The sequence below is a fragment of the Coregonus clupeaformis genome, chromosome 1 (genome assembly GCF_020615455.1).
Source record: "Coregonus clupeaformis isolate EN_2021a chromosome 1, ASM2061545v1, whole genome shotgun sequence".
Taxonomy (NCBI): domain Eukaryota; kingdom Metazoa; phylum Chordata; class Actinopteri; order Salmoniformes; family Salmonidae; genus Coregonus; species Coregonus clupeaformis.
The window spans coordinates 76,605,171-76,630,426 of NC_059192.1; the positions used below are offsets into that span (position 1 = coordinate 76,605,171).

Consider the following 25,256-nt stretch of genomic DNA (forward strand, 5'->3'; position numbering starts at 1 on the left):
GGAGCTGTACGGACAATTCCTTCGACCTCATGGCTTGGTTTTTGCTCTGACATGCACTGTCAACTGTGGGACCTTATATAGACAGGTGTGTGCCTTTCCAAATCATGCCCAATCAATTGAACTTACCACAGGTGGACTCCAATCAAGTTGTAGAAACATCTCAAGGATGATCAATAGAAACAGGATGCACCTGAGCTCAATTTCGAGTCTCATAGCAAAGGGTCTGAATACTTATGTAAATAAGGTATCAGGTTGTTTTTTTAAATAAATGTGCAAAAAATGTCTAAAAACCTGTTTTTGCTTTGTCATTATGGGGTTTTGTGTGTAGATTGATGAGGAAACAATTATTTAATCCATTTTAGAATAAGGCTGTAACATAACAAAATGTGGAAAAAGTCAAGGGGTCTGAATACTTTCCGAATGTATGTAAGTTGAAAACACTGCAACTATTTTGTGATGTTTCGGTGACATTCTATCCACTCATTTTAGTTTTCAGGGAATCACCTTTAATCCACATGTGAAATACCATCACATGTGAAATGTTCCAAAACCACATGGTTTCACATTATTTTTACATGTGCAAAACATTAAAAAACGTGACCTTCCATAAGGGTGCATCTGTCTCACGCACATCTGTAATTACAGTGCGAGTAATGATATGTTCCAGATCCTCCCGTAAACTCAATTAGGACCAGTAGTACTATAGCCGTCCCACCTGTTTACACAGTTATTTCCAGTGAGTGGGCTGGCTCTTTGATCATTCCCTCTGGACTTAGCACCTGGAACGTATGGGGATCATAGATTTAACCTGCAGACTCGATATTGACGACTGACTCCAACACACCCACGTCTGACGCACACACTCGCACACGTCTGATGCAAACACACACACACAGTCTGTGTCACGCTGCACATCTCTTTCAATACATAGACTGTCTCGCTCTCCATTCATCTTTTCCTTCTGTTCTTCATATAACCTAACCTCCTGGTCTTTTCCTAAAGATACACTATATATACAAAAGTATGTGGACACCCCTTCAAATTAGTGGATTTGGCTATTTCAGCCACACCCGTTGTTGACAGGTGTATAAAATTGAGCACACAGCCATGCAATCTCCATAGACAAACATTGTCAGTAGAATGGCCATACTAAAGAGCTCAGTGACTTTCAACATGCCACCTTTCCAACAAGTCAGTTTGTCAAATTTCTGCCATGCTAGAGCTGCCCCGGTCAACTGTAAGTACTGTGAAGTGGAAACGTCTAGGAGCAACAACTGCTCAGCCACAAAGTGGTAGGCCACACAAGCTCACAGAACGGGACCGCCGAGTGCTGAAGCGCATAAAAATTGTCTGTCCTCAGTTGCAACACTCACTATCGAGTTCCAAACTGCCTCTGGAAGCAACGTCAGCACAAGAACTGTTCGTCGGGAGCTTCATGAAATGGCTTTCCATTGCCGAGCAGCCGCACACAAGCCTAAGATCACCATGCGCAATGCCAAGTGTCAGCTGGAGTGGTGTAAAGCTCGCCGCCATTGGACTCTGAAGCAGTGGAAACGCGTTCTCTGGAGTGATGAAACATGCTTCCCGATCTGGCAGTTCAACAAAAATGGTTTGTCGAGATCCGTGTGGAAGAACTTGACTGGCCTGCACAGAGACCTCAACCCTATTGAACACCTTTAGGATGAATTGGAAAGCCGACTGTGAGTCAGGCCTAATCGCCCAACATCAGTGCCTGACCTCACTAATGCTCGTGGCTGAATAGAAGCAAGTCGCTGCAATGTTCCAACATCTAGTGGAAAGCCTTCCCAGAAGAGTGGAGGCTGTTATAGTAGCAAAGGGGGGACCAACTCCATATTAATGGCCATGATTTTGGAATGAGATGTTCGACGAGCAGGTGTCCACATACTTTTGGTCATGTAGTGTATCATCTGAAGCTGCCAACAGTGTTGCACGTAAGTCATATAAGATGCCGTATCTCTAGTCCCAAGCAGACCCCTTACCTCTGTTACCTGACAGTGTGTTTCTGGGCTGAGTTGTGGCGAATGAAGTCTTTTTTATGGCTAGTCCGGTGTCCACAGTGGGGTGGCATAGAGAGGGGAGACGAGACACCCACGACGACTCATTGGCAAGGTGATTTGTATTTCGAGGGAACCAGGTGGCCACTTTCATCAATAAATCCAAACCATAATAACCCGCGGAGATGGCCTCAGATTCGGGGAACGAACGGACTAATCAAGTGGTGGACATAAATCTGCAGCGCGGCAGGGAGGGAAAACAGTTTCCCTACTAGGCAGATAGATGGGATGGCTTACCGCTCCCCTAAGTAGTCTCCGATGACAGTCTTGTTCAGGCCCTCACCCTTGTAGAGGAACTGAGAGACGTCTTCTGGGGTGTGCTGCAGAAGGTCGTTCTCCAGGAGAAACTGGATCCCCTGGAATACAAGATGGGCGACAGACAGTGGGCTGTTTATCTCAATCATGGGTGAATGATTCTAGCAGAGCAGTAGTATATGACAGCGGTCCATTACTGGACACAACACCCAGAAAAGCCATTCCAGGACTGAAATAAAAGACTTGAGGCCATCAATGAAGCCTGGGTCATACATATAAACGTAAACATAGCTTCTTCTGTCACAGGGGTCCATTACTGGACACAACACCGCCAAAAGCTATTCCAGGGCGGAAATAAAAGACTGAAGATGTGGCCATCGCTGAACCCTGAGGCTCTGGTCATAAACATTTAAACCTGAAAATACCTTCTTAGGATCCATGTTGAATTTCTTCCTCCCCATGGCGATCTGTTTGTTCCTCTGTGTCGTTTTGCTGTGAGACACGACATCGAAGAAAAACCATGATAACCTTAAATACAACCAACCAACTTCAAAAAACATTTATTTCCATGTAAAAAGGTACCTTTTTAACGTTCAGCTGTTCAGACCGACCCATTAGTGCTGTTTACGTTGAGCCATATTTAAATCAACTAATGACGGGAAACTGAGCAGGCATATAGACGAGATTATAAAATAGTTTGGTCACATTTGGGTATGGAAATTAGATATGGTACACCAGCTAAGACTGATTGAAATCACTGCATAGGCACAGATCACCTGATTGAAAGCACTGCACACAATTGTTCAGTCTTCTAGTTAGAACAGTGAAAATCAAATGCGAGCACCAGTGAATGAGACCACGGGCTGTTCACTCACCTCTCTCCTACACACGTTAGTTGCTCGATCTCAGTCATGACTTCAGCTATCTCAAACTTCAAGCGCTGAGTGAGGAAGAAAAGGAAATATAATTGGTATCTTGGAATAGGCTTCATTCAGAGAAGATTATTCAAGAGTGAAGGCAGTACTGTACTAGACCATGAACCTTATGAACAGAGACATGGAATAATCATTCGGAGAAAATGATACAAGCTACATGAGAACGTCAGAAAAACACAATACTCTTCCTCAAAGCTTTGCCAGCTACTAAGCCGAGCCACAGCAACTTCAAGGCTACCCACCTCAATATCATCCAGCAGCTCTCTCTTCCTCCGCCGGATGTTTGACAGCTCATCCCTCTCTTCCAGAGAGAGATCCTCAGGTACTGAAGAGGGAGATCACAGAGAGAGAAACCTTCTTAGTCTTACCGCTGATACATCTTCTTACACTGCATGACACCACACTAACCAACCCTGCTACATTACTATGACCATTACACTAACTAACCAACCCTGCTACATTACTATGACCATTACACGAACTAACCAACCCTGCTACAGTACTATGACGTTACACTAACTAACTAACCCTGCTACAGTACTATGACGTTACACTAACTAACTAACCCTGCTACATTACTATGACGTTACACTAACTAACCCTGCTACATTCCTATGATGTTACACTAACTAACCCTGCTACATTACTATGACGTTACACTAACTAACCCTGCTACATTCCTATGATGTTACACTAACTAACCCTGCTACATTACTATGACGTTACACTAACTAACCCTGCTACATTACTATGACGTTACACTAACTAACCCTGCTACATTACTATGACGTTACACTAACTAACCCTGCTACAGTACTATGACGTTACACTAACCCTGCTACAGTACTATGACGTTACACTAACCCTGCTACAGTACTATGACGTTACACTAACCCTGCTACAGTACGATAACCGTTACACTAACTAACTAACCCTGCTACAGTACTATGACCATTACACTAACTAACTAACCCTGCTACAGTACTATGACCATTACACTAACTAACCAACCCTGCTACAGTACTATGACGTTACACTAACTAACCAACCCTGCTACAGTAATTTGACAATTTCACTCAGTTTATCCAGAGAGTCACACGCATCAAAGCAGATACAAGTTTCCAGTTGTTTGTTGTATGTACAGGATACATATGGTGTATACCGTTCAACGAAATGCTTACTTGCAGGTTCCTTCTGGACAACAATAAGAAATAATAAAATATAACACGTCTTAATTAGTGGGAAAAAAGGCAAACGGTCTTAATTATTCCACATGAAAGTGTTTTCCAACCCCTTTTAATGCTTGGGGGAATATTCTATTAATAAAACCAATCCAGATTAAGTTTCCTTTCATTAAAAGTGAATTTTGTAAATTAACGCAACCGTCGCCCTCGACTCTCTAACCGCACAGGGGCTTAGAGCTGGGGTGAAACGAACACGAATGCCCTCGCTCTCTCTCATTCACTTTCTCTCCCCCTCTTTCCATGACTGTTCCTAACTAGCTTATGTAGTCCTGTGTCCAGACTGGACTGGGGGTCAGGGGGTTAGGAAGTGAGACAGAGAGCCAGTTAAGGGATTTCCTTCTGGTCCATGGTAGTAGGTTACGTGCTGCTGTATGACAATAAAAAAGGGATGTAGAGCTACAATAATCACTGACTGGAGTTCAACATCAAAATAGAGCCATTAATTAGCTGGCTAACCTCAGGGTTAACCTCTCTTTGGTTATACAACCTACTGAAACTGTGACTGATGCAATTAGTTTCAAGTTCAGTTTCAAGTTTCAAGCTCTCTATTGAGAAATAAAAGTTCCCCTTTGAAGTGGCACAATGTTATCTATGATAGAAATTACATTTCCTATTTTAATTTTCTATTTCACCACCATACTGTATTTTCGTATTATTACCAAGATCACAGGAAATCTTGAATCCTGTTATACCAGAAACCCACTCGTCTATTTCGATCATAATGTGTATCATCATCCAATGTAAATTAGATTATTGCTTTTAACCGCTAATATTTCTCATAATTTGCTTGTTGGATGGTTGTTGGATGGTATTTTGCATAGAGAGAATGTAGCCTGGTTTTCCCCCTGCCTGAGGCCTGAGGCTGTCTGTATGTCACTACATCCTGGTTAATATGACCGTCTGGGTAGACTAATCTCTGGCTGATCAGATTCATCATGTTAATGAGACGGTGAATGGGAGCTAGCCTGGTTAAACCAGACTGAACGCTGCACAGACTGAGCACACCATGTGAGTACAGCATTCCGTCTGGTTTAACCAGGCTAGATGTGAGGCTGAGCTGCCTTCAGAAGCTTCCCTACACCGCATCTGATCTGACCATTACATCACCCTACAAAACAGACCTTCATTCATCAGATCTGATCAACAGGAAAACAAGCAAGGCAGTAGGGAAGGTACATTTAAATGGGTAATAAATGGACCCTTCTGGGATGTGGACATTAAACATGAAAATATGGGTCTAGAAATTATATTGCTAATTCAATCCCCCCTGGCAACCGCCCGCCGTCTCATCCAGGGAATGAGTTTAGTAGAGTCTCCAGTCGGCAGACAGAGAAGGAGTCATTTGTAAAACTAGCAGGGTTCAGAGCTCTGACAGTCACAACAACTGTGAAACTAGCAGGGTCCAGAGCTCTGACAGTCACAACAACTGTGAAACTAGCAGGGTCCAGAGCTCTGACAGTCACAACAACTGTTAAACTCGCAGGGTCCAGAGCTCTGACAGTCACAACAACTGTGAATCTAGCAGGGTCCAGAGCTCTGACAGTCACAACAACTGTGAAACTAGCAGGGTCCAGAGCTCTGACAGTCACAACAACTGTTAAACGATTAGTTACCGGAGTGTAACTCCAGTTCTATGAGTGGAGCGGAGCCCCATAGGGGAGCTCTGCTCCTAATGGTTTACCCTCTGCCCTAAGGCAGCAGCAGCCTGAGACAAAATTATGCACACACCTACAGCCAATAGGAGTACAGGTGTCCCTATAAGAGGGGACGCTTCCCCTCAATCAGCCTCCCGAGATATTTTTCTTCAGCGAGACTAGAGAGGGTCGGCAGGGCCTTAAGTCCTATGGGGCTCCGCTCCACTCATAGAACTGGAGTTACACTCCGGTAACTAATCGTTCTATATCGTGGAGCTCCGCCCCATAGGGGAGCTCTGCTCCTAATGGTTTAAGGCGGAGCGTAGCGCTCCAAAATGTACTCCCTGCCGAGCCTAACACTTCCCATCAAAACGAGAAAGTCAAGCCCAGCAATGGCTGTAACCGAGTCCCGCAGTACTGCAACTAAAAACCCCTACGGGCGTCACAATATACCGCGTCATCGGTTAAAAGACCCGCCCCACCTAGTCCAATGGCAATGCCAATGACTAGTGGGCAGATCACCAGAATAGAAGCCATACTAATCTGTACTAGCAGATAGATGTGCCTCAATATCCCGTGAAAACACTACCGACCACTAATGGAATGACATCAAATGTCACTCTACATTATGAACGCGGTAGACCGCCTCACTCACTCAATGGAATCCCAGAGATTAGTGGGCAGGAACAAAAACATGAGTCATACTAACTGAACGAGCAGATAGATGACCTCATATTCTGTTAATCCACGCATGCCTCTACTGTACTGAGCCTGTCAGTCAGGATTCATGCCACAAAATATGTTTTCTTATCCAAAGCGGACCTGATGGAAACCCAGTCCATAGTCCTGCTTTTCCCTCTCTTCCTAGCTCCAGATCTCCCTTCAGCTATGCTGAGTACAGACCGAGCCAAAGAGTTAGAAAACACATCTGTCAAAAACACGTCTTCCTAACCAAAGCGGACCTGATGGAAACCTGTGTCCACAGTCCTGCTTCTCCTCTCCTTCTTGCTCAAGATCTCCCTTCAGCCACGCTGAGTACAGATCGAGCCAGAGAATTGGAAGACATATCTAAGAGATAGAAACGGATAAATGGAGACGGCGTCGACCAGGATGCTGCTCTACAGATATCCTCTACTCCCGTTCCTCTGAAAAGGGCAGTAGAAGCCGCTACTCCACGAGTGGAGTGAGCTCTGATACCCTGAGGCAATTGCCGCCCTGCTACCTCATAAGCTGTCTCAATGCCTTCACAAAGCCAGTGAGACAGCCTCTGTTTTGAAAGTGGTCTACCTAGTGCAGCCGCACCGTGACACACAAACAACTGAGGCGATGACCTAATCGCTGCTGTGCGCTCGACGTAACACGCCAAAGCGCGTACCGGGCACAGGCGATGGAGCTTTTCCTCACTCCTCTCTCTATGAGGAGGAGGAGAAAAAGCCCACAGATCCACGGTCTGTGACCTATATGAACTCTTAATAACCTTCGGCACAAATGCCGGGTTAGGACGTAACACTGCTCTGCTCAGGTCACCATTGATGGCCAGGCAGTCAGGTCTCGTCGAAAGAGCACACAAATCACTGACCCGCTTAGCTGTAGTCAAAGCGAGCAACAGTGCTGTCTTGATAGACAGCATCTTGGGGGGTATTTGATTCAATGGCTCGAACGGCGACTACATAGCGCTTCGAGTACCAAAGCCAAATCCCACTGAGGAAGCGTGACTCTAGGTGTTGGCCTAAGTCGCCGCGTTCCTAATAGGAAGCGTTTCACTAGAGGGTGACTAAAGACATTGTCTCTGCCAAAACCCTCATGACAAGCTGAAATCGCTGCTGCAAACACTCTAATCGTGGCAGGCGATTTTTGCTTATCAAACATGAGCTGCAGAAAAGAGAGAATACTCTCCACCTGACAGCTCATGGGGTCCACACTGTGTGACACACCATCGTGAAAACACGTTCCATCTACTGGCATACATCTTAGAAGTGGAACTGGCACGTGAACCCTGTATGGTCCTGATCACTGCATCAGATAACCCACGGCGCTCTAGCCTGTCCCTCTCAGCAGCCAGGCCTTCAGTGGTTGGCCGATTATGGGCAATTTCCCTATCGTGCCAGCCGCCTGAGACAACGCGTCCCGTCGATGTGGAATTGGCCAAGGTGGCGCAATCAACATCTGACTCATCTCCGCAAACCACAGAGCCCCCGGGCGATCGGGCGCTATCAGTATCACTGACAGCCCCCCTGACCTCACCCTGGCTAGCAGTGGGAGAATGCAGGACAGCGGAGGGAATGCATACAGGAGAACTCTCGGCCATGGTTGGTGCGCAAAGGCGTCCCTTCCCAGTGGCGGTTCGTCCTGTTCCCTCAGAGAGAACCACAGAGGACATTGCGCGTTCACGCGTGACGCGAATAGGTCCACCTCGGCTCTCCCGAATTGTTCCCAAATCTGGAGAACAATGTCTGGATGCAGACACCACTCGTCGTCTCGAGGACCCCTCTTGACATGAGGTCTGCTCCTACGTTCAAGTAGCCCGGAATGTGTGCTGCTCTCAATGAGCGAAGGTGCTCGTGAGCCCACAGCCACAATTCCTCTGCCGCCCGATGGAGAGCAGGAGACCTGACTCCTCCCTGGCGATTTATGTGGGCTACTGTGGTCCGGTTGTCTGACCAGACCAGCACATCGCGACCCCGAAGGGTAGACGCGAAGTGGGTCAGAACCAGTCAAACCGTTTCCAACTCCAGGAGGTTGACGACCTGATTGAGGCCACACACCTCCTATCGCTTGTGTCTGACATGTCCCTCCCCATCCCGTCAGGGACGCATCCGTGAATACTGGGATGTGAGAGGACACCTTTCCTATCGGGACTCCGTGCGTGAGAACGCGCAAGTTTCTCCAATAGTTTAGGTCTGCACTGAGCGAGAGGGGAACCACCACCAACCGATGACGTTGACGCAATGGGTCTAGTCTTAGTTGGGCGAACCATCGCTGCGTCCTGCGCATGTGCAGGAGTCCCAGCGGAACCACAGAGTGGGCTGACGACATGAGACCCAAAAGTGACATGATCGACAGCGCCGTCACCGTGTGATTCGGACGACACTTCCTTAGGGCTAGCAACAAGGCTACCCTTTGGGGGTCCGAAATTCGAGCCCTCATCCTCACAGTGTCTAGCTGTATCCCCAGGTAGACAATCTGATGAGTGGGCCAGGGCGCTCTTTTTCCAATTCACAGCAAACCCCAGACTTGTGAGATGCATCACTGTCTGTGTTGTGTGAGTGATCGCCAGCTCTGCTGACGGGGCGAGAACCAGTAGGTCGTCCAGGTAGGCTAGTAGCCGTATTCCCTGACGACGCAACGGTTCCAATGCCGCCTCCACACACTTGGAAAATGTGCGAGGTGCCAGGGCGTACCCAAATGGCATCCTCGTGTATTCGCACGCCACCCCTTGGAAGGCGAACCGCAGAAACTTCCTGTGACGCGGCTGAACCGGCACATGAAAGTACAGCGTCCTTTAGGTCTATGCTCGTACAAAAGTCCCCTCTCTGGACACATTCCAGCAGACGTTTTGTCGTTAGCATTCGGAAGGGCCGTTTGGTTATGCTCTCGTTGAGAATGCGTAAATCCAAAATCGGCCTCACTCCCCCCGTCTTTTTGGGCACTAGGAAATAAGGCAAATATAGCCCTTTGTTCCTTTGCTCCCGGGGAACTACTGTCACCGCCTCCTTCGCCAAAAGTTCCGTAATCTCTGTCATCAGAGCGGCCACTTTGTCTGGCGTTTTCATCACCGTCTCCACCACTCCCCTGAACGGGGGTGGGGTCCGGTGGAATTGGAGAGCATAACCCTTCTGCAACGTCTGTTCTAGCCAGCGTGAGAGGGTGCAGCTTCTTCGCCACTGCCAGCAATGCAGAGAAAGTGGCTGGGCGCGAATCTGTGGTGCATCCAGTAGGAAGGACCTGTATTCCTCTATGGCCCTTACCGCCACTGTTCCCCAACATTGAAGTGGTGGAACAGCCCAAGGTGGGCCTCCCGTGAAAGGGGAGAGGAAATGCGTTCTGAGAAAGAAAGAGGAGTAGGGACGTCGGTTAAACCCGTAACCGTCGTATTCCTGCCCTCCTTGAACGCATCGCGGGTCTGAATTGCGCTGACCGAGGCCACAGCCTGCGGCAGGGCACCATCCCCAGCGAGCGATTGCGTCATCTTAGGTGACTGCAATTCGCTATCAGAGCCCTTCACTACAGTACTCCTAGAAGTCTGTAGTATGAGGTCTCTATGAGGTAAAACAAGGCGGCGCCTTGATACCTTCTTAACTTTCACCTTCTGTGTGTGTTCAACTCTGCACCCCTGGTGGGTTGATTCACGCTCAGTGTGGTGAGTACTGGCTCGTTCTGTCAGGGGAGCTGATACTTTGGTTATACCCATAACGCTAGTAATCCTGCTCTCCGTGAACGTAGCATGGGTCTGAATCGCATTAACCGAGACCTTGGTCTGCGATAATGCGCCGTCCCCAGATAGCTGCTGTGTTACGATGCCTGGGGGCGCCGATACTCTGGGCACCTTGGTGACCGCGGTAATCGGGCCCTCCGTGAGCGCAGCATGGGTCTGGCTCGTACTAACCGAGACCTTAGTCTGCGATAGTGCGCCATCCCCAAATAGCGGCTGCGTCATCATGTCTCCTGACTGAGACTGCAGCCTGCTATGAGAGACACTCACTACAGTACTCCTTGGGGTCTGTAATGTGAGGTCTCTTTGAGATAAGCCAAGACGGTGTCTTGGTATCTTTCCTCCCTTCACCTCCTGTGTGCGTTCAGCTCTGCACCTCTGGTGGGCTGAACTACGCTCAGTGTGGTGAGTATTAGCGCATTCAGAAAGAAGTGGGGGCGCCGATACACTGGGAACCTTCGTGACCGTGGTAATCGGGCCCTTCCTGAACGCAGCATGGGTCTGGGTCGTACTAACAGAGACCTTAGTCTGTGATAGTGCGCCATCCCCAATGTGGTTATTATCAGCGCGTTCTGAGAGAAACGGGGGCACCGATATGTTGGTTACGCCCGTAACCGTAGTAATCAGGCCCTCCGTGAACGCAGCACGGGTCTGAACTGCACTGACTGAGGCGTTAGCCTGAGACAGAGCGCCGTCCCGAATAGCGGTCGCGTCATCATGCCATTATCTGGCTGAGACTGCAGCCTGCTATGTGAGACACTCACTACAGCACTCCTAGGAGTCTGTAAAGTGAGGTCTTTATAAGGTACACTTAATACCTTTTATATACCTGCCTTATGTGTGCATTCAGCAACGCACCATGGTGGGCTGAGCTGCACTCATAGTGGTAAGAGAGAGAGCGAGAGTGAGGAAGGTCGAACGCTCTCGGATGTATTATGGAAAAGGGGCTCTTTTTTGACAGTGTCAAGTAGAGCCAACTCTTTATTACACACATCAACAAAAAACATTATCCTCCATACACTCAACGGTAGAGTGGGGGGGGGACAGTGGGCTCGGTCACAGCAGGCGCTGTGCCGTCTTCCGTTCTCTCCCCCTCGCCTGTCATAACGGCGTCTCTTCTGGCCGCCCTTCGGGTGATGCCAGGATGACGCTTTAATGACCTCTCTCGCCGGCACCTCTGGCGCTGCAGGGGGCGAGGCCCGCTCCCTTGCTGCTGGAGGCCGCCGTCTGACGCCAAGCTGTAGCGAGAGTAACGGCCGCCCTTCCTCATATCCACTTCCGGGTTGGAGGGAATGGGGGCAGCTTAATCTCCCGCTGTTTAGCAGCCCACTCAATGAGACCTGAGAATTCAGGCACAGAGAGGCTGTGGCGTCATCATCCAGGGATGTAATGACCTCACAATTTCCCGAAGGAAAAGGGGGTGTTAAACATCTGGGTCAGTGTAATGAATTGTTCCAATAGAATATTCATTTCTTCCCCAATACCCCTGTCATCTCCTGAGTCAGCGCCTTCAGATGATGCCTCAGAAGCTGAGACTAACACTGATAGCACATCCTCAAGAGGGATATCCTCCCTAAAAATGCCCAACGCTGCTTCCACTCCTTCAAAAGGGGAGGGCGCAGCTGGCGCATAGTGGGGGGATTAATGAAGCTGTCCCTGGCGTGCTGTGTCCCTCAACCCACGAAACATATGTCGGGGGGGCCGACAGCCGCCAAGGGGAACAGCGACATTGAGCTCTGAAAAGAGCTTTTGTTAAATACTTACCCTATGGATAAGCTTGGTGTGCTCATTGTAGGACGACGTCGATGATCTGGAAAATCGACGGGCGTTTTCTTCGTCCTGAGTCTTCTCTTCGTCTCTTCTTGGCTTCTTCAGTCTAGTCCAGTCGCTGAAGAAAAAGGGAGGCTGATTGAGGGGAAGCGTCCCCTCTTATAGGGACACCTGTACTCCTATTGGCTGTAGGTGTGTGCATAATTTTGTCTCAGGCTGCTGCTGCCTTAGGGCAGAGGGTAAACCATTAGGAGCAGAGCTCCCCTATGGGGCGGAGCTCCACGATATAGAACTAGCAGGGTCCAGAGCTCTGACAGTCACAACAACTGTGAAACTCGCAGGGTCCAGAGCTCTGACAGTCACAACAACTGTTAAACTAGCAGGGTCCAGAGCTCTGACAGTCACAACTGTGAAACTAGCAGGGTCCAGAGCTCTGACAGTCACAACAACTGTGAAACTCGCAGGGTCCAGAGCTCTGACAGTCACAACAACTGTGAAACTAGCAGGGTCCAGAGCTCTGACAGTCACAACAACTGAATGGTTCCTTTATCAAGAAAACAAGTCTTTATCAGTCTTCTTTTTATCAGTTCATTTCTCTTCACCACTCTGTATTCCACCTGTTTACACGGTCTAGGTGCCACAGGTATGTCAACAAAGTTGTATCTGAATCCGATTTGATTTGAGTTTCAGCTGAGCACCACTGAAAGAGCTACACATCTACTATAGTGAGTCAAATCTACTACAGTGAGTGGAGTGACGGGTTGGGTTGAGTGGGTGCAAAGCAGGGGGGGTAAATAAAGCAGAGCAGAGCCTTCAGCAATTTACCCCCAAAACAAATCCTCCAAATCTCCTTTTAGGAGTAAATCCCTACGATGAGGTCCTCACCCCAAAACGACCAACTGTTCACTACCCTCCCTCTGCCACTAGGGTAGCTGATGATACTGGAACAAAGGTACAATTCTGACTTAAGATCAGAATCTCCGATGGGATGGAGAAACATTTGGTGGCAGAAAGCCCCCCTCATGTTAAGTCAACCCAAAACAGACTGTCCATTTCATCACATTCTTGCCACTTTGTGGACAGGACAGTGAAATAAACCCTAAATCAGACCCTTAGTGACACTCTAAAACCCCCCACTCATCCCAGCTTGACCAGTGGAACAGAGTGGGACTTAGACCAAATCCCATTCTCACTTACAGACTGTACATGAGCCAACTTCCCATTTTAAAAGCTAAACTGGGTAATGGTCACAGCCTGGTCCGTTAATGTGTTGGAGCATGGGAGAACCCAGTCACATAAATAAAGGTGTAATGGGTCCGCACTCAAAAAGATGTTGCATAAAAGCTCATTTCATATTTTTATTTTATTTTCACTGCATCAGGGATAGCGTACACAGACGTTTCGGCTTTTTAGCCTTCTTCAGTGTGTAGGTACAGTTTTATTTTGCTTCAAAACAGTATTTGTAAAGAACAACCGATGAGCAGCAGGTGCTTCTAATCAGGATTGCCACTCATCTGCCAATTAGGGATGTGGCTTCTCTGGTCTACATGTTAGTCACAAAGAAATACAGAATTATAGGGTGTGGGAACTGGCACGAAGAGCAATTCATGAATCAATTGACTTAGGTGTCTGCTCACTTGGATACATTATATCAATTCATGAGGTAGCTTACCACAAAGGACTTCAGGCACAGCCGTTCATAATTTACATAGTGGGACCGACTCATTAACGATATGCAAAATCTGATATGGACAGTGCTCTTGTATAACAGTCTAAAGTTGGCCTATAAGAAGGAGGTGAAATCTAGTTCTGCGTTTAAACCGTGTGGAGATACATAATTTAATTGATATATCCACATGGCTTCTCTTTGGAGTCACTTGTTGTTGTAGTCACCTCCTGCTTGGTGGATGAACTTTTTAGATCCCGCCGCAACGCAATTCATTAATATAATGATGTTGTTCTATAAAGTGTATCGCAACTGGCGAGGTGATTTCTTGACGTCGGATAGTGGATTTGTGTTCTCCAAGGCGTACTTTTAAGGCGCAGGATGTTTTTCCAATATAAATCTTATTACAAATAAATAAATAACTCCTTTAATAGTGCCAGTTACACATGACTTTATCTCATAGGTCCTAGAAGTCTGAGGGCATACTAAGTTAAACATTTCCTTATGGTTCTACATGAGGTACATGATCTACAGGGGAAGCATCCTTTATGAATGCCTTCTCTCTCTCTGACCACATGATTTAACCAATATGTTTGATACATTTCTTGATTGTTTATAGGTGAATAAAGGTGGATTCTGGAAGTCAGAGGAGTCTGATAATAGTATATGCCAGTGTTTATTGATAATAGACCTGATGTCATTACGGCTATCATTGAAAGTAACTAAATAGTTTACAGAAAAAAAGTTGATTCAGTTTTTGTTGAGATTTATCAAGACAGTTATCGGGGTATACTCTACAGCGGAAACGCTCAAGGAGAGAAGTTGATTGTCTATCATATTCTTCCTCTGTGTCACAGATGTGATGCAGTCTATGAAGTTGGCTGACTGGTAAAACTCTTTTTAGGGGGAGAGGGTGATAAAAAATCTATACTGACAGCTGATCTGTAGATTTTCCATAAACTGTAGTACTATAGAAATGTAGAACCCAGTCACCCCACTGGCCCCAGCAGGGAGATGGGATGAGATAGACAGGCCAGCAGGCTGTCATAGAGCCACCTCTGGCTCTAACCCCTAATCTGAAGCCTGCTGTCACCAATCCATTTAACTTTATACCACTTGGGCTCCCCTCCCCTCACTGGCCTCACATGCACACACAAATACACACATGCAGGGACAAACACACGTCATGCACACACGCAGATGCGGGAGCGCACAGACAGTACACTGATGCTGCCAGCTGGCTTTAACCCCCACAGCTCTTAATAACAACCTGACCATGGGGCTGACCATGGGGCTTACGTGTGATATATACACATTACACACATAGAGATGTTGTTCCAAATGGTCAGCCAGCCAGCCAGCCAGCCAGCCAGTCTCTTTCCTCTAACCTACTTTGGTAGTGATAACATGGACACAGTAACAAACATCTGTAGTCTTGTTTAGCTGTCCGGAGATGCGACCTGGAAGTTTTTCAAGACACCAGAATGTGGGGCATGATTAGTACAGGGCAAGCCAAGAGGTTATGATGAGTGTCTGCATGTTAGTCAGTGTGGCTAATTTTAGGGTTTTATTTTCATGATCGTAAGATCGGGCATCTGTATGAACTTTTCAATAGTTGGGAATGTTGCACCTCACTGCTTTGTGGATCCAGGTAAAGTGCATCTATGAATGTGTGTATGTTTGTATGTGAATACAGTGCCTTTCAAAAGTGTTCATCCCCTTGGCATTTTTCCTATTTTGTTGCATTACAACCTGTAGTTTTAATTGATTTTTATTTGGATTTCATGTAAATGGACATACACAAAATAGTCCAAATTTGTGAAGTGAAAAAAAGAACTTTTTTCAAAAAATTCGAACATATAAATAATGGAAAGGTGCGTGCATGTGTATTCACCCCCTTTGCTATGAAGCCCCTAAAAAGATCTGGTGCAACCAATTACCTTCAGAAGTCACATAGTTAGTTAAATAAAGTCCACCTGTGTGCAATCTATGTGTCACATGATCTCAGTATATATATATATATATATACACATACACATACCTCTGTTCTGAAAGGCCCCAGAGTCTGCAACACCACTAAGGAAGGGGCACCACCCAGCAAGTGGCACCATGAAGGCCAAGGAGCTCTCCAAACAGGTCAGGGACAAAGTTGTGGATAAGTACAGATCACGGTTGGGTTATAAAAAAATATCTGAAACTTTGAACATCCCACAGAGCACCATTAAATCCATTATTAAAAAATGGAAAGAATATGGCACCACAACAAACATGCCAAGAGAGGGACGCCCACCAAAACTCACAGACCAGGCAAGGAGGGCATTAATCAGAGGCAACAAAGAGACCAAAGATAACCCTGAAGGAGCTGCAAAGCTCCACAGCGGAGATTGGAGTATCTGTCAATAGGACCACTTTAAGCCGTACACTCCACAGAGCTGGGCTTTACGGAAGAGTGAATAGTTATGCACGCTCAAGTTCTGTTTTTTTTTGTCTTATTTCTTGTCTGTTGCACAAATGAAAATATTTTGCATCTTCAAAGTGGTAGGCATGTTGTGTAAAACAAATGATACAAACCCCCCAAAAATCCATTTTAATTCCAGGTTGTAAGGCAACAAAATAGGAAAAATGCCAAGGGAGGTGAATACCTTCACAAGCCACTGTAGCGTGAGTGATCACTATACCATTATTTTCCAGTAATTTCTCACATCCTTGCGTGAGAGGACAGCAAAGAATATATTGGGGTTTAGCTACCTCTGTGGGTCAGGACTCAGGAGAGATCTAGGATCTAGTACTGGGGGGTTAAACTAAACTGTCATCCACTGATTACATTGTTTAATCTGCTGTTTTAGGGAGCGGACCCCTACTAGGGGGTGATCCATCTGTCCGGGTGGTCCCTCCCGCTGTCCTGGTCTGTCCGGACATCATGTCCCTTTACATCCAACATCTGCTCAGGATCACCTCTAGAATGGAAATATTTGATTTGATGTGCTGGGGCCTTATATCAACTAGGGCCTGATATCTCCACGACCATATGCCTGCTGCCAGAGCATTCATAATCTGTAGATTTGATACGCCTTGGAATGAGATTGGTGCTGTTTCTGGCACCCTCTTCTAATCAGAGGGCTGGATGGGGGTTGAGCGACTAAGAAGACTGAATATGAACACCTGTCTGGCGATTGTTGCCTGGAGGTCCAGGATGTTGATGCTTGTCCAGTCTTACCAGGCGGAGCAACGCTGTCTTTGGCTGACCTGCTGGAGGCTTGAAAGACTAGGCACACAGGCCCCTTCAAAATAACAGTCACCGAACACCTAAAACGTTTATTGACTTCCGTGTTATATGTTGTGTAGTTAGGGAGGGCATTTGTAAAAAATCTATACATCATCTGTACATGGTGTAGTTACTATCTAAAAGCACACCTTTTAGAATCCATGAAAATACAAGGGCAGCACACCTCCTTTTAGAATCCATGAAAATACAAGTGCAGTACACCTCCTCCTTTTAGAATGGCTGTGAATTCTAAAGAGGTGTTCTGGTTCTACATTCTTGTGTTCTCAGGGTTGAGGGCTCCAGAGAGCAGCACTTACCTAGCCTGGCCAAGAAACACAACCCCTGTAGCCTCCAGCCTCTATCCCGCTTCTCACCATCTCCTTAATACTAGATCTGCTTCCATTTAGTTCCCCTACTAGTAGTGAAATAAGATGCATATTACTCAAGGAAAGTGTGGTCTCTCTCTTTTCCTTCTTCATCTCTTCTCCACTCTCCCCCTCTTTCTCGCTCTACGCTGTCCCTGTTTCCTTCTCTCGCTCTCCTAATTCTATAACAATCAGTGCAATATACTGCATCCAAACAAAACAATCTGTGGGACATGCCAACCCTTCCAGACAGTTGTATGTGCTAGTCTACCCTCTCTTCCATTGCAATGAAAACAGTATTCCTCATAATCAATTCCATATGTGGTGTTGCTCTACAGACGAGGCAGCAGTACTGGAATCATTTACGAGTCCCTCTCAATCGCTCCTTAAACCAAGTCTGCCGTGCCAATGATGCCTCACCCCTTAAGGGGAGTGTGTGTCTACTGTCTAGCCTAATCCTTCAATGTTGTCCCACAATACAAACTCAATCTTAATGGTCAAAATGAACAGAATCATTTTTTTAAATCTCCTGTTAAGCTGTTGAATAAGGCAACATGGTAGGAGGCCTCATAAAGGCTATCTTAAGGATAGAAAAGCGGAGCAATTCTCATTTTGGTAATCTTAAAAGAATCAAGTCAACACCTTCTTTGGGGCTTTAAATCTAAAATGAATCATACTGCATGCAGAGAAGAAATATGTCTTCTTAAAGATGCAGTGTGGAAGGAAGACATTAAGACACAGGATGGTGAAGAGAACAGGACTTACTCTGACAAACCAGAAGTGTAGAGAAGAACAGCTGAGTAGATGGGCTGGTTAGAAGAACAGCTGAGTAAATGGGCTAGTTAGAAGAACAGCCGATTAGATGGGCTAGTTAGAAGAACAGCTGAGTAGATGGGCTGGTTAGAAGAACAGCTGAGTAGATGGGCTAGTTAGAAGAACAGCTGAGTAGATGGGCTAGTTAGAAGAACAGCCGATTAGATGGGCTGGTTAGAAGAACAGCTGAGTAGATGGGCTGGTTAGAAGAACAGCTGAGTAGATGGGCTGGTTAGAAGAACAGCTGAGTAGATGGGCTGGTTAGAAGAACAGCTGAGTAGATGGGCTAGTTAGAAGAACAGCTGAGTAGATGGGCTGGTTAGAAGAACAGCTGAGTAGATGGGCTAGTTAGCTGATTGGCTGTATCTGCTGTAGCCACATAGCCTATGGCTGTAGCTACCAGATGCTTTGTGCCAGCCAGAAGGCCCTCCAGGCAGTGTTAGAGCTACAGACCAGCCGCCCACAGCATGGCAATAACGACTTCCTAATGTCCTCCCACACCCCTCACCCTACTGCCACAACAAAGACTGCTGGCCAACTGACAAAATAGACATGTAGTGTAGATTCAGGGCAGGAAATCACTAATGTCGGGATTCATTTGAAACTTCATCACCCCAAAGACTCAAGCAGTTTGTGTTGATGTTCTTCTTAAAGAAGTCACTAAGGTTATCAGGATCCTGACAAAAAATATTGGCAAGACAAATAGCACTTAGTAAAGACACCATTCAAACGGAGCACTTAGTAAAGACACCATTCAAACGGAGCACTTTCCTTCTATCCCCCTGATGAAGGCAAAGCTGCTTCAACTCTACTAGTCTAACTACACATTGAGTCTATAAATAGACTTGGTGCCATAAAACACTTGGGATTTAGGGTCAGTTTTACACAATGTGAGCGCAGACGTCTGTCTTGTGGCATGTAAACAGCACAGAGGATTGCACCAAGTAGAAGTAAACAAGCAGTAATTAATTCCATATTCTACTCTGCTCACTGCCATAGTTTCTCTGAGTGTGTGTGAGTGTGTGTCCGTGCGCGCACAGTATATATATATATACACACAGTGAGGGAAAAAAGTTTTTGATCCCCTGCTGATTTTGTATGTTTGCCTACTGACAAATAAATGATCAGTCTATAATTTTAATGGTAGGTTTATTTGAACAGTGAGAGACAGAATAACAACAAAAAAATCCAGAAAAACGCATGTCAAAAATGTTATAAATTGATTTGCATTTTAATGAGGGAAATAAGTATTTGACCCCCTCTCAATCAGAAAGATTTCTGGCTCCCAGGTGTCTTTTATACGGGTAACGAGCTGAGATTAGGAGCACACTCTTAAAGGGAGTGCTCCTAATCTCAGTTTGTTACCTGTATAAAAGACACCTGTCCACAGAAGAAATCAATCAATCAGATTCAAAGCTCTCCACCATGGCCAAGACCAAAGAGCTCTCCAAGGATTGCAGTGACAAGATTGTAGATCTACACAAGGCTGGAATGGGCTACAAGACCATCGCCAAGCAGCTTGGTGAGAAGGTGACAACAGTTGGTGCGATTATTCGCAAATGTAAGAAACACAAAAGACTGTCAATCTCCCTCGGCCTGGGGCTCCATGCAAGATCTCACCTCGTGGAGTTGCAATGATCATGAGAACGGTGAGGAATCAGCCCAGAACTACTCGGGAGGATCTTGTCAATGATCTCAAGGCAGCTGGGACCATAGTCACCAAGAAAACAATTGGTAACACACTACGCCGTGAAGGACTGAAATCTTGCAGTGCCCGCAAGGTCCCCCTGCTCAAGAAAGCACATATACAGGCCCGTCTGAAGTTTGCCAATGAACATCTGAATGATTCAGAGGAGAACTGGGTGAAAGTGTTGTGGTCAGATGAGACCAAAATGGAGCTCTTTGGCATCAACTCAACTCGCCGTGTTTGGAGGAGGAGGAATGCTGCCTATGACTCCAAGAACACCATCCCCACCGTCAAACATGGAGGTGGAAACATTATGCTTTGGGGGTGTTTTTCTGCTAAGGGGACAGGACAACTTCACCGCATCAAAGGGACGATGGATGGGCCATGTACCGTCAAATCTTGAGTGAGAACCTCCTTTCCTCAGCCAGGGCATTGAAAATGGGTCGTGGATGGGTATTCCAGCATGACAATGACCCAAAACACACGGCCAAGGCAACAAAGGAGTGGCTCAAGAAGGAGCACATTAAGGTCCTGGAGTGGTCTAGCCAGACTCCAGACCTTAATGTCATAGAAAATCTGTGGAGGGAGCTGAAGGTTCGAGTTTCCAAACGTCAGGCTCGAAAAATTTAATGACTTGGAGAAGATCTGCAAAGAGGAGTGGGACAAAATCCCTCCTGAAATGTGTGCAAACCTGGTGGCCAACTACAAGAAACGTCTGACCTCTATGATTGCCAACAAGGGTTTTTCCACCAAGTACTAAGTCATGTTTTGCAGAGGGGTCAAATACTTATTTCCCTCATTAAAATGCAAATCAATTTATAACATTTGACATGCGTTTTTCTGGATTTTTTTTTTTTGTTATTCTGTCTCTCACTGTTCAAATAAACCTACCATTAAAATTATAGACTAATCATTTCTTGTCAGTGGGCAAACGTACAAAATCAGCAGGGGATCAAATACTTTTTTCCCTCACTGTATATCTATGTGTGTTCTTGTGTTCTCATCACTGTGTGTTCTCCTATGCATGAGAGGCAGTATGCATGCTCACTACCAGTTTATATAAGAACATGACCTAATCCTATATCATGACCTTTTCCCCCCACCTCCTTGTTAGCAGCCAGGCAGTTAACTGATGCAGAACAAATGATGCCCCAACTTTGACCATATGCTGCACAGTACAGCTCCATGACATTATGAAGCATTACACTCTGTACTGCACTGATTTCAGGTGAAGGGGTTTGGCTTGAATTAAAAAAGCATTTTAACCAGCGCTGTTCTAAGTGATTAGCTGGGGTAAATTTTACATGCCAGCATAAGTGCATTGCCTTCGTGTGTGTAAGTGTGCAATGTGTATGTGTGTTACATATATACTGTTGTTTTAATAATTAATGCGTCATGCAGTGCAACACGTAATCCTTTCCATGCACTTATCTTCCCAGTGTGATCACAGGACTTCATGCCTCTTTGCTTTGACACTGTCACCATACTGCTACCACTGTTATCCAGTGTCTGCCTAGGTCCAAAGACTACTCTGTGCTTTACAGATATTCCCTTTATCAATGAAAATATTTGAATAAATGCATTTGACTACTGTTGCATATGCGAAGTGTGAACCTAGTTATTCAAGCATGATCATGCGTGACTTATAAATAAACCTGTTACGCAGCCCTTCAAACCTTGTTTCTTCTGCCCATTGAGGTTTAGTGTACACACGGTTTCCACTGACCTATAGGAATAAAATCTATGGCGTGTAATAATAATGGTGAATGAGCCCTTGGACAGCACTCTAATTCACTGGCATTTAATGAAGGACGGGCAACATAACCTTAAAGGGAAATTTCACAATTGTTCTTCATATTCATCACCTCCAGCACCGCCCCAACATCAACCCATTGAATGTGAAAATGGCAGAAGATAAGTGTTTCCAAGGACATCGTCAACCAATTAGTAGGCAATGCCAACTCATAATTGGTTAAAATCACGACGCACACCAATGATGTCATTGGAAACACTCATCTTCCGCCATTTTCACATTCAATGGGTTGATGTTGGGGCGGTGCTGGAGGTGATGAATATGAAGTTAAATAGTGACATTTCCCTTTAATTTAACCATGGGCCAAATAGGTGCGTAAAAAAGGGTTAACGCTACAGCACCGGGATGGACCAGTGAAACATGCAGCCGGTCTGCTCTTCAGCATCTGCTAATCTCTCCCAGTTTAACTTCCAAACATATCCTGCCTCTCTTCTCAAGACAAATGTTTACAATATATGCATTGGATTGTCTCTTCTTTCGCATCATGCAAACAGTATTGACTACCATAGGCTGTGGTTTAGCACTGTCATTTAAATCAAACCATTTGGAACAGATGCCACTCCGAAAGATCTAATGAGCCTGTTTTGAAAGCCTTCCAACCGCAAAAGTCGGCTTTCCTGTTGATAAAAGAGGTTTGTCTGATATTTTTCACCCGTCCAGGGCTTTGAACAGCCGTTTCAATATAACTGCTTTATAATGGAAAGAAGATTAACCTAGTTTAAAGCTCCGGCACGAACTTCAAAGCAACTCAGCGCAACAGACGAATTTTGACGAAGAAGCACATTGCTGCATACGTTTTTACGCATTCCTCACAGAGTTAAATTAATACGCTGAGTATACCAAACTTTAAGAAGACCTTCATAATATTGAGTTGCGCACCCCCCTTACAAGTGACATCAATAATCCAGCTTCCACCTGGATTCACCTGGTCAGTATGTCATGGAAAGAGCAGGTGTTCTTAATGTTTTATACAATCAATGTATATAATAATATGGCATTTAGCAGACGCTTTTATCCAAGGCGATTTATAGTCATGTGTGCATACATTTTTACGTATGGGTGGTCCCGGGGATCGAACCCACTACCCTGGCGTTACAAGCGCCATGCTCTACCAATTGAGCTACAGAGGACCACATGCCCTCCTATTCGATGGATAATCATCATTTATTGTCCCACTTGATTAAGAAATGTGGCTAGTAACCATCCTCCACTAGAGCTCATTATACCCTAGCGCTCAACCTCTAGGCGGCATTCCGCCTTCTCCCTACAGTTCTCAGCCATTAGCGTCGCCCACGACTGCCTCGTGTGAACTACAATCCCGATGCTGCATTTTAACGTTTACAAAAACGTCATTAATCGCTTTCAAAACATATGGCCCTTTTCTTTCATTCAATGAGAAAGAATCCTTAAAATAAAAAAGACACAATTACCGTAGCAGTTACAGATCCATACAGCTATGGGTGCCTCCATCCGATCAAACTACACTTCCAGAGTTACGCTTAGACACAGGTGTTGGGAGCATGCTAGATAGCTCATTAGCACAGGTGGTCGCCTCTTGTCTTCTGACTGTTTTCAGTAAACAAGCGCTATAACATGGAGATATGGCCTTGTGGGAACACTAACCTTATAAAAGGTGTGTATCAATTTACCCCTTTTTTCCCCTTCTTTTTTGTTGTTGATTTCTCGCTGATATGAAAGATAAAGGTCCTTATGTTTCCAAAACCGTACTACCAGCAATGCATGTTAATGTTCAGACCAAGCGTCTGGGATCTTAACAAAACTCCCCCCTACAGAAGACGCCTTCGTCCAAAGACTTATGGGTAACGTAATGGAACTGATAGTCATGATTAAGGGCTATTTATACCCATGTCTGACAACAGTTGACAAAATACCATTGCATTTCTTAATACCTTATTGTTGGAGGGAAACAAATATATATTTCTGATTAAATGCATGCAGTGGTTACAAGTATTCCTTGACTCGTGCTTTACGGCGCATAGTCTATATCAGTCCATCCACACACCAAAGCAAATGATGATGGAACAGAGAAAGAGAGAGACGGTGAGTGAATCATCGTGCGTTTTACCTTGATTGTCTTCGTCCATCTCTTGAATGCAGTGATGAGAGTCCAGAAATCAGATCGGTGGGTCAAGTTGAGATGTCAAGGTAGATGTGTTTTTATTACTGGCTATAAACGGTAGATACTGTAATGACAGGCGGACGGCTCACACACAGAGCTGAGCTGTGCAGAAATGCAACAGCGGACATGTATCAATAACAAAATCCCTACATGAGAAATCTAGGCTGCCACCAAATAAACATCTATGTATTACAAATAAAGTTGTAAATGTGTAATAGAAATGTCAAAGAATTTGATATATTTAAACCGATGAGAATAGCTATCCTGCCACTACAATCCCTCTCTATCCTGGTTAATCCAATGCAATGCAAAGAATAGCGGATTCTTTCCTCTGCGATGGCAACGTTTAAAATACGTCATCACTTCGCTCCGCCCTGGTGGTGACAGACAACATCTCCCCCTCATACAAATGTTTTATTAATTCCATGTAGCGTGCACATACACTACCAGTCAAAAGTTTGGACACACCTACTCATTCATGGGTTTTACTTTATTTTTACTATTTTTTACATTGTAGAATAATAGTGAAGACATCAAAACTATTCATTACATTTACGTCATTTAGCAGACGACTTACAGTTAGTGAGTGCATACATTTTTCATACTGGCCCCCGTGGGAATCGAACCCACAACCCTGGCGTTGCAAGCACCATGCTCTACCAACTGAGCTACAGGAGGCCTATTCATAACACATATGGAATCATATAGTAACCAAAAAAGTGTTAAACAAATCAAAATATATTATATATTTGAGATTCTTCAAATAGCCACCCATTGCCTTGATGACAGCTTTGCACACAATTGGCATTCTCTCAACCAGCTTCATGAGATAGTCACCTGGAATGTATTTCAATTAACAGGTGTGCCTTCTTAAAAGTTAATTTGTGGAATTTCTTTCCTTCTTAATGCGTTTGAGCCAATCATTTTTTTATTTTAGTCATTTAGCAGACGCTCTTATCCAGAGCGACTTACATGAGCAGTAAGGGTTAAGTGCCTTGCTCAAGGGCACATCGACAGATTTTCACCTAGTCGGCTCGGGGATTAGAACCAGCGACCTTTCGGTTACTGGCACAATGCTCTTAACCACTAAGCTACCTGCCGCCCATAAGTTGTGTTGTGACAAGGTAGGGGGGGTATACAGAAGATAGCCCTATTTGGTAAA

At 45.5% G+C, this 25,256-nt stretch overlaps 1 protein-coding gene across 1 annotated transcript in view; it reads right to left on the reverse strand.

The window, feature by feature from the left end:
• Nucleotides 1-24,387, reverse strand: part of LOC121577316 (cytohesin-3-like) — a 49,475-nt gene extending 25,088 nt beyond the window's left edge. The window contains exons 1-5 of the mRNA XM_041891081.2: nt 24,041-24,387; nt 3,508-3,590; nt 3,206-3,270; nt 2,756-2,822; nt 2,313-2,431 (exon numbers count right to left, since the gene is read on the reverse strand). Of these exons, the coding sequence (XP_041747015.2) occupies nt 2,313-2,431; nt 2,756-2,822; nt 3,206-3,270; nt 3,508-3,590; nt 24,041-24,059 (353 nt within the window). The 5' untranslated portion in view covers nt 24,060-24,387. The remainder of the gene's footprint in view (nt 1-2,312; nt 2,432-2,755; nt 2,823-3,205; nt 3,271-3,507; nt 3,591-24,040) is intronic.
• Between the last annotated feature and the right edge of the window lie 869 nt (nt 24,388-25,256).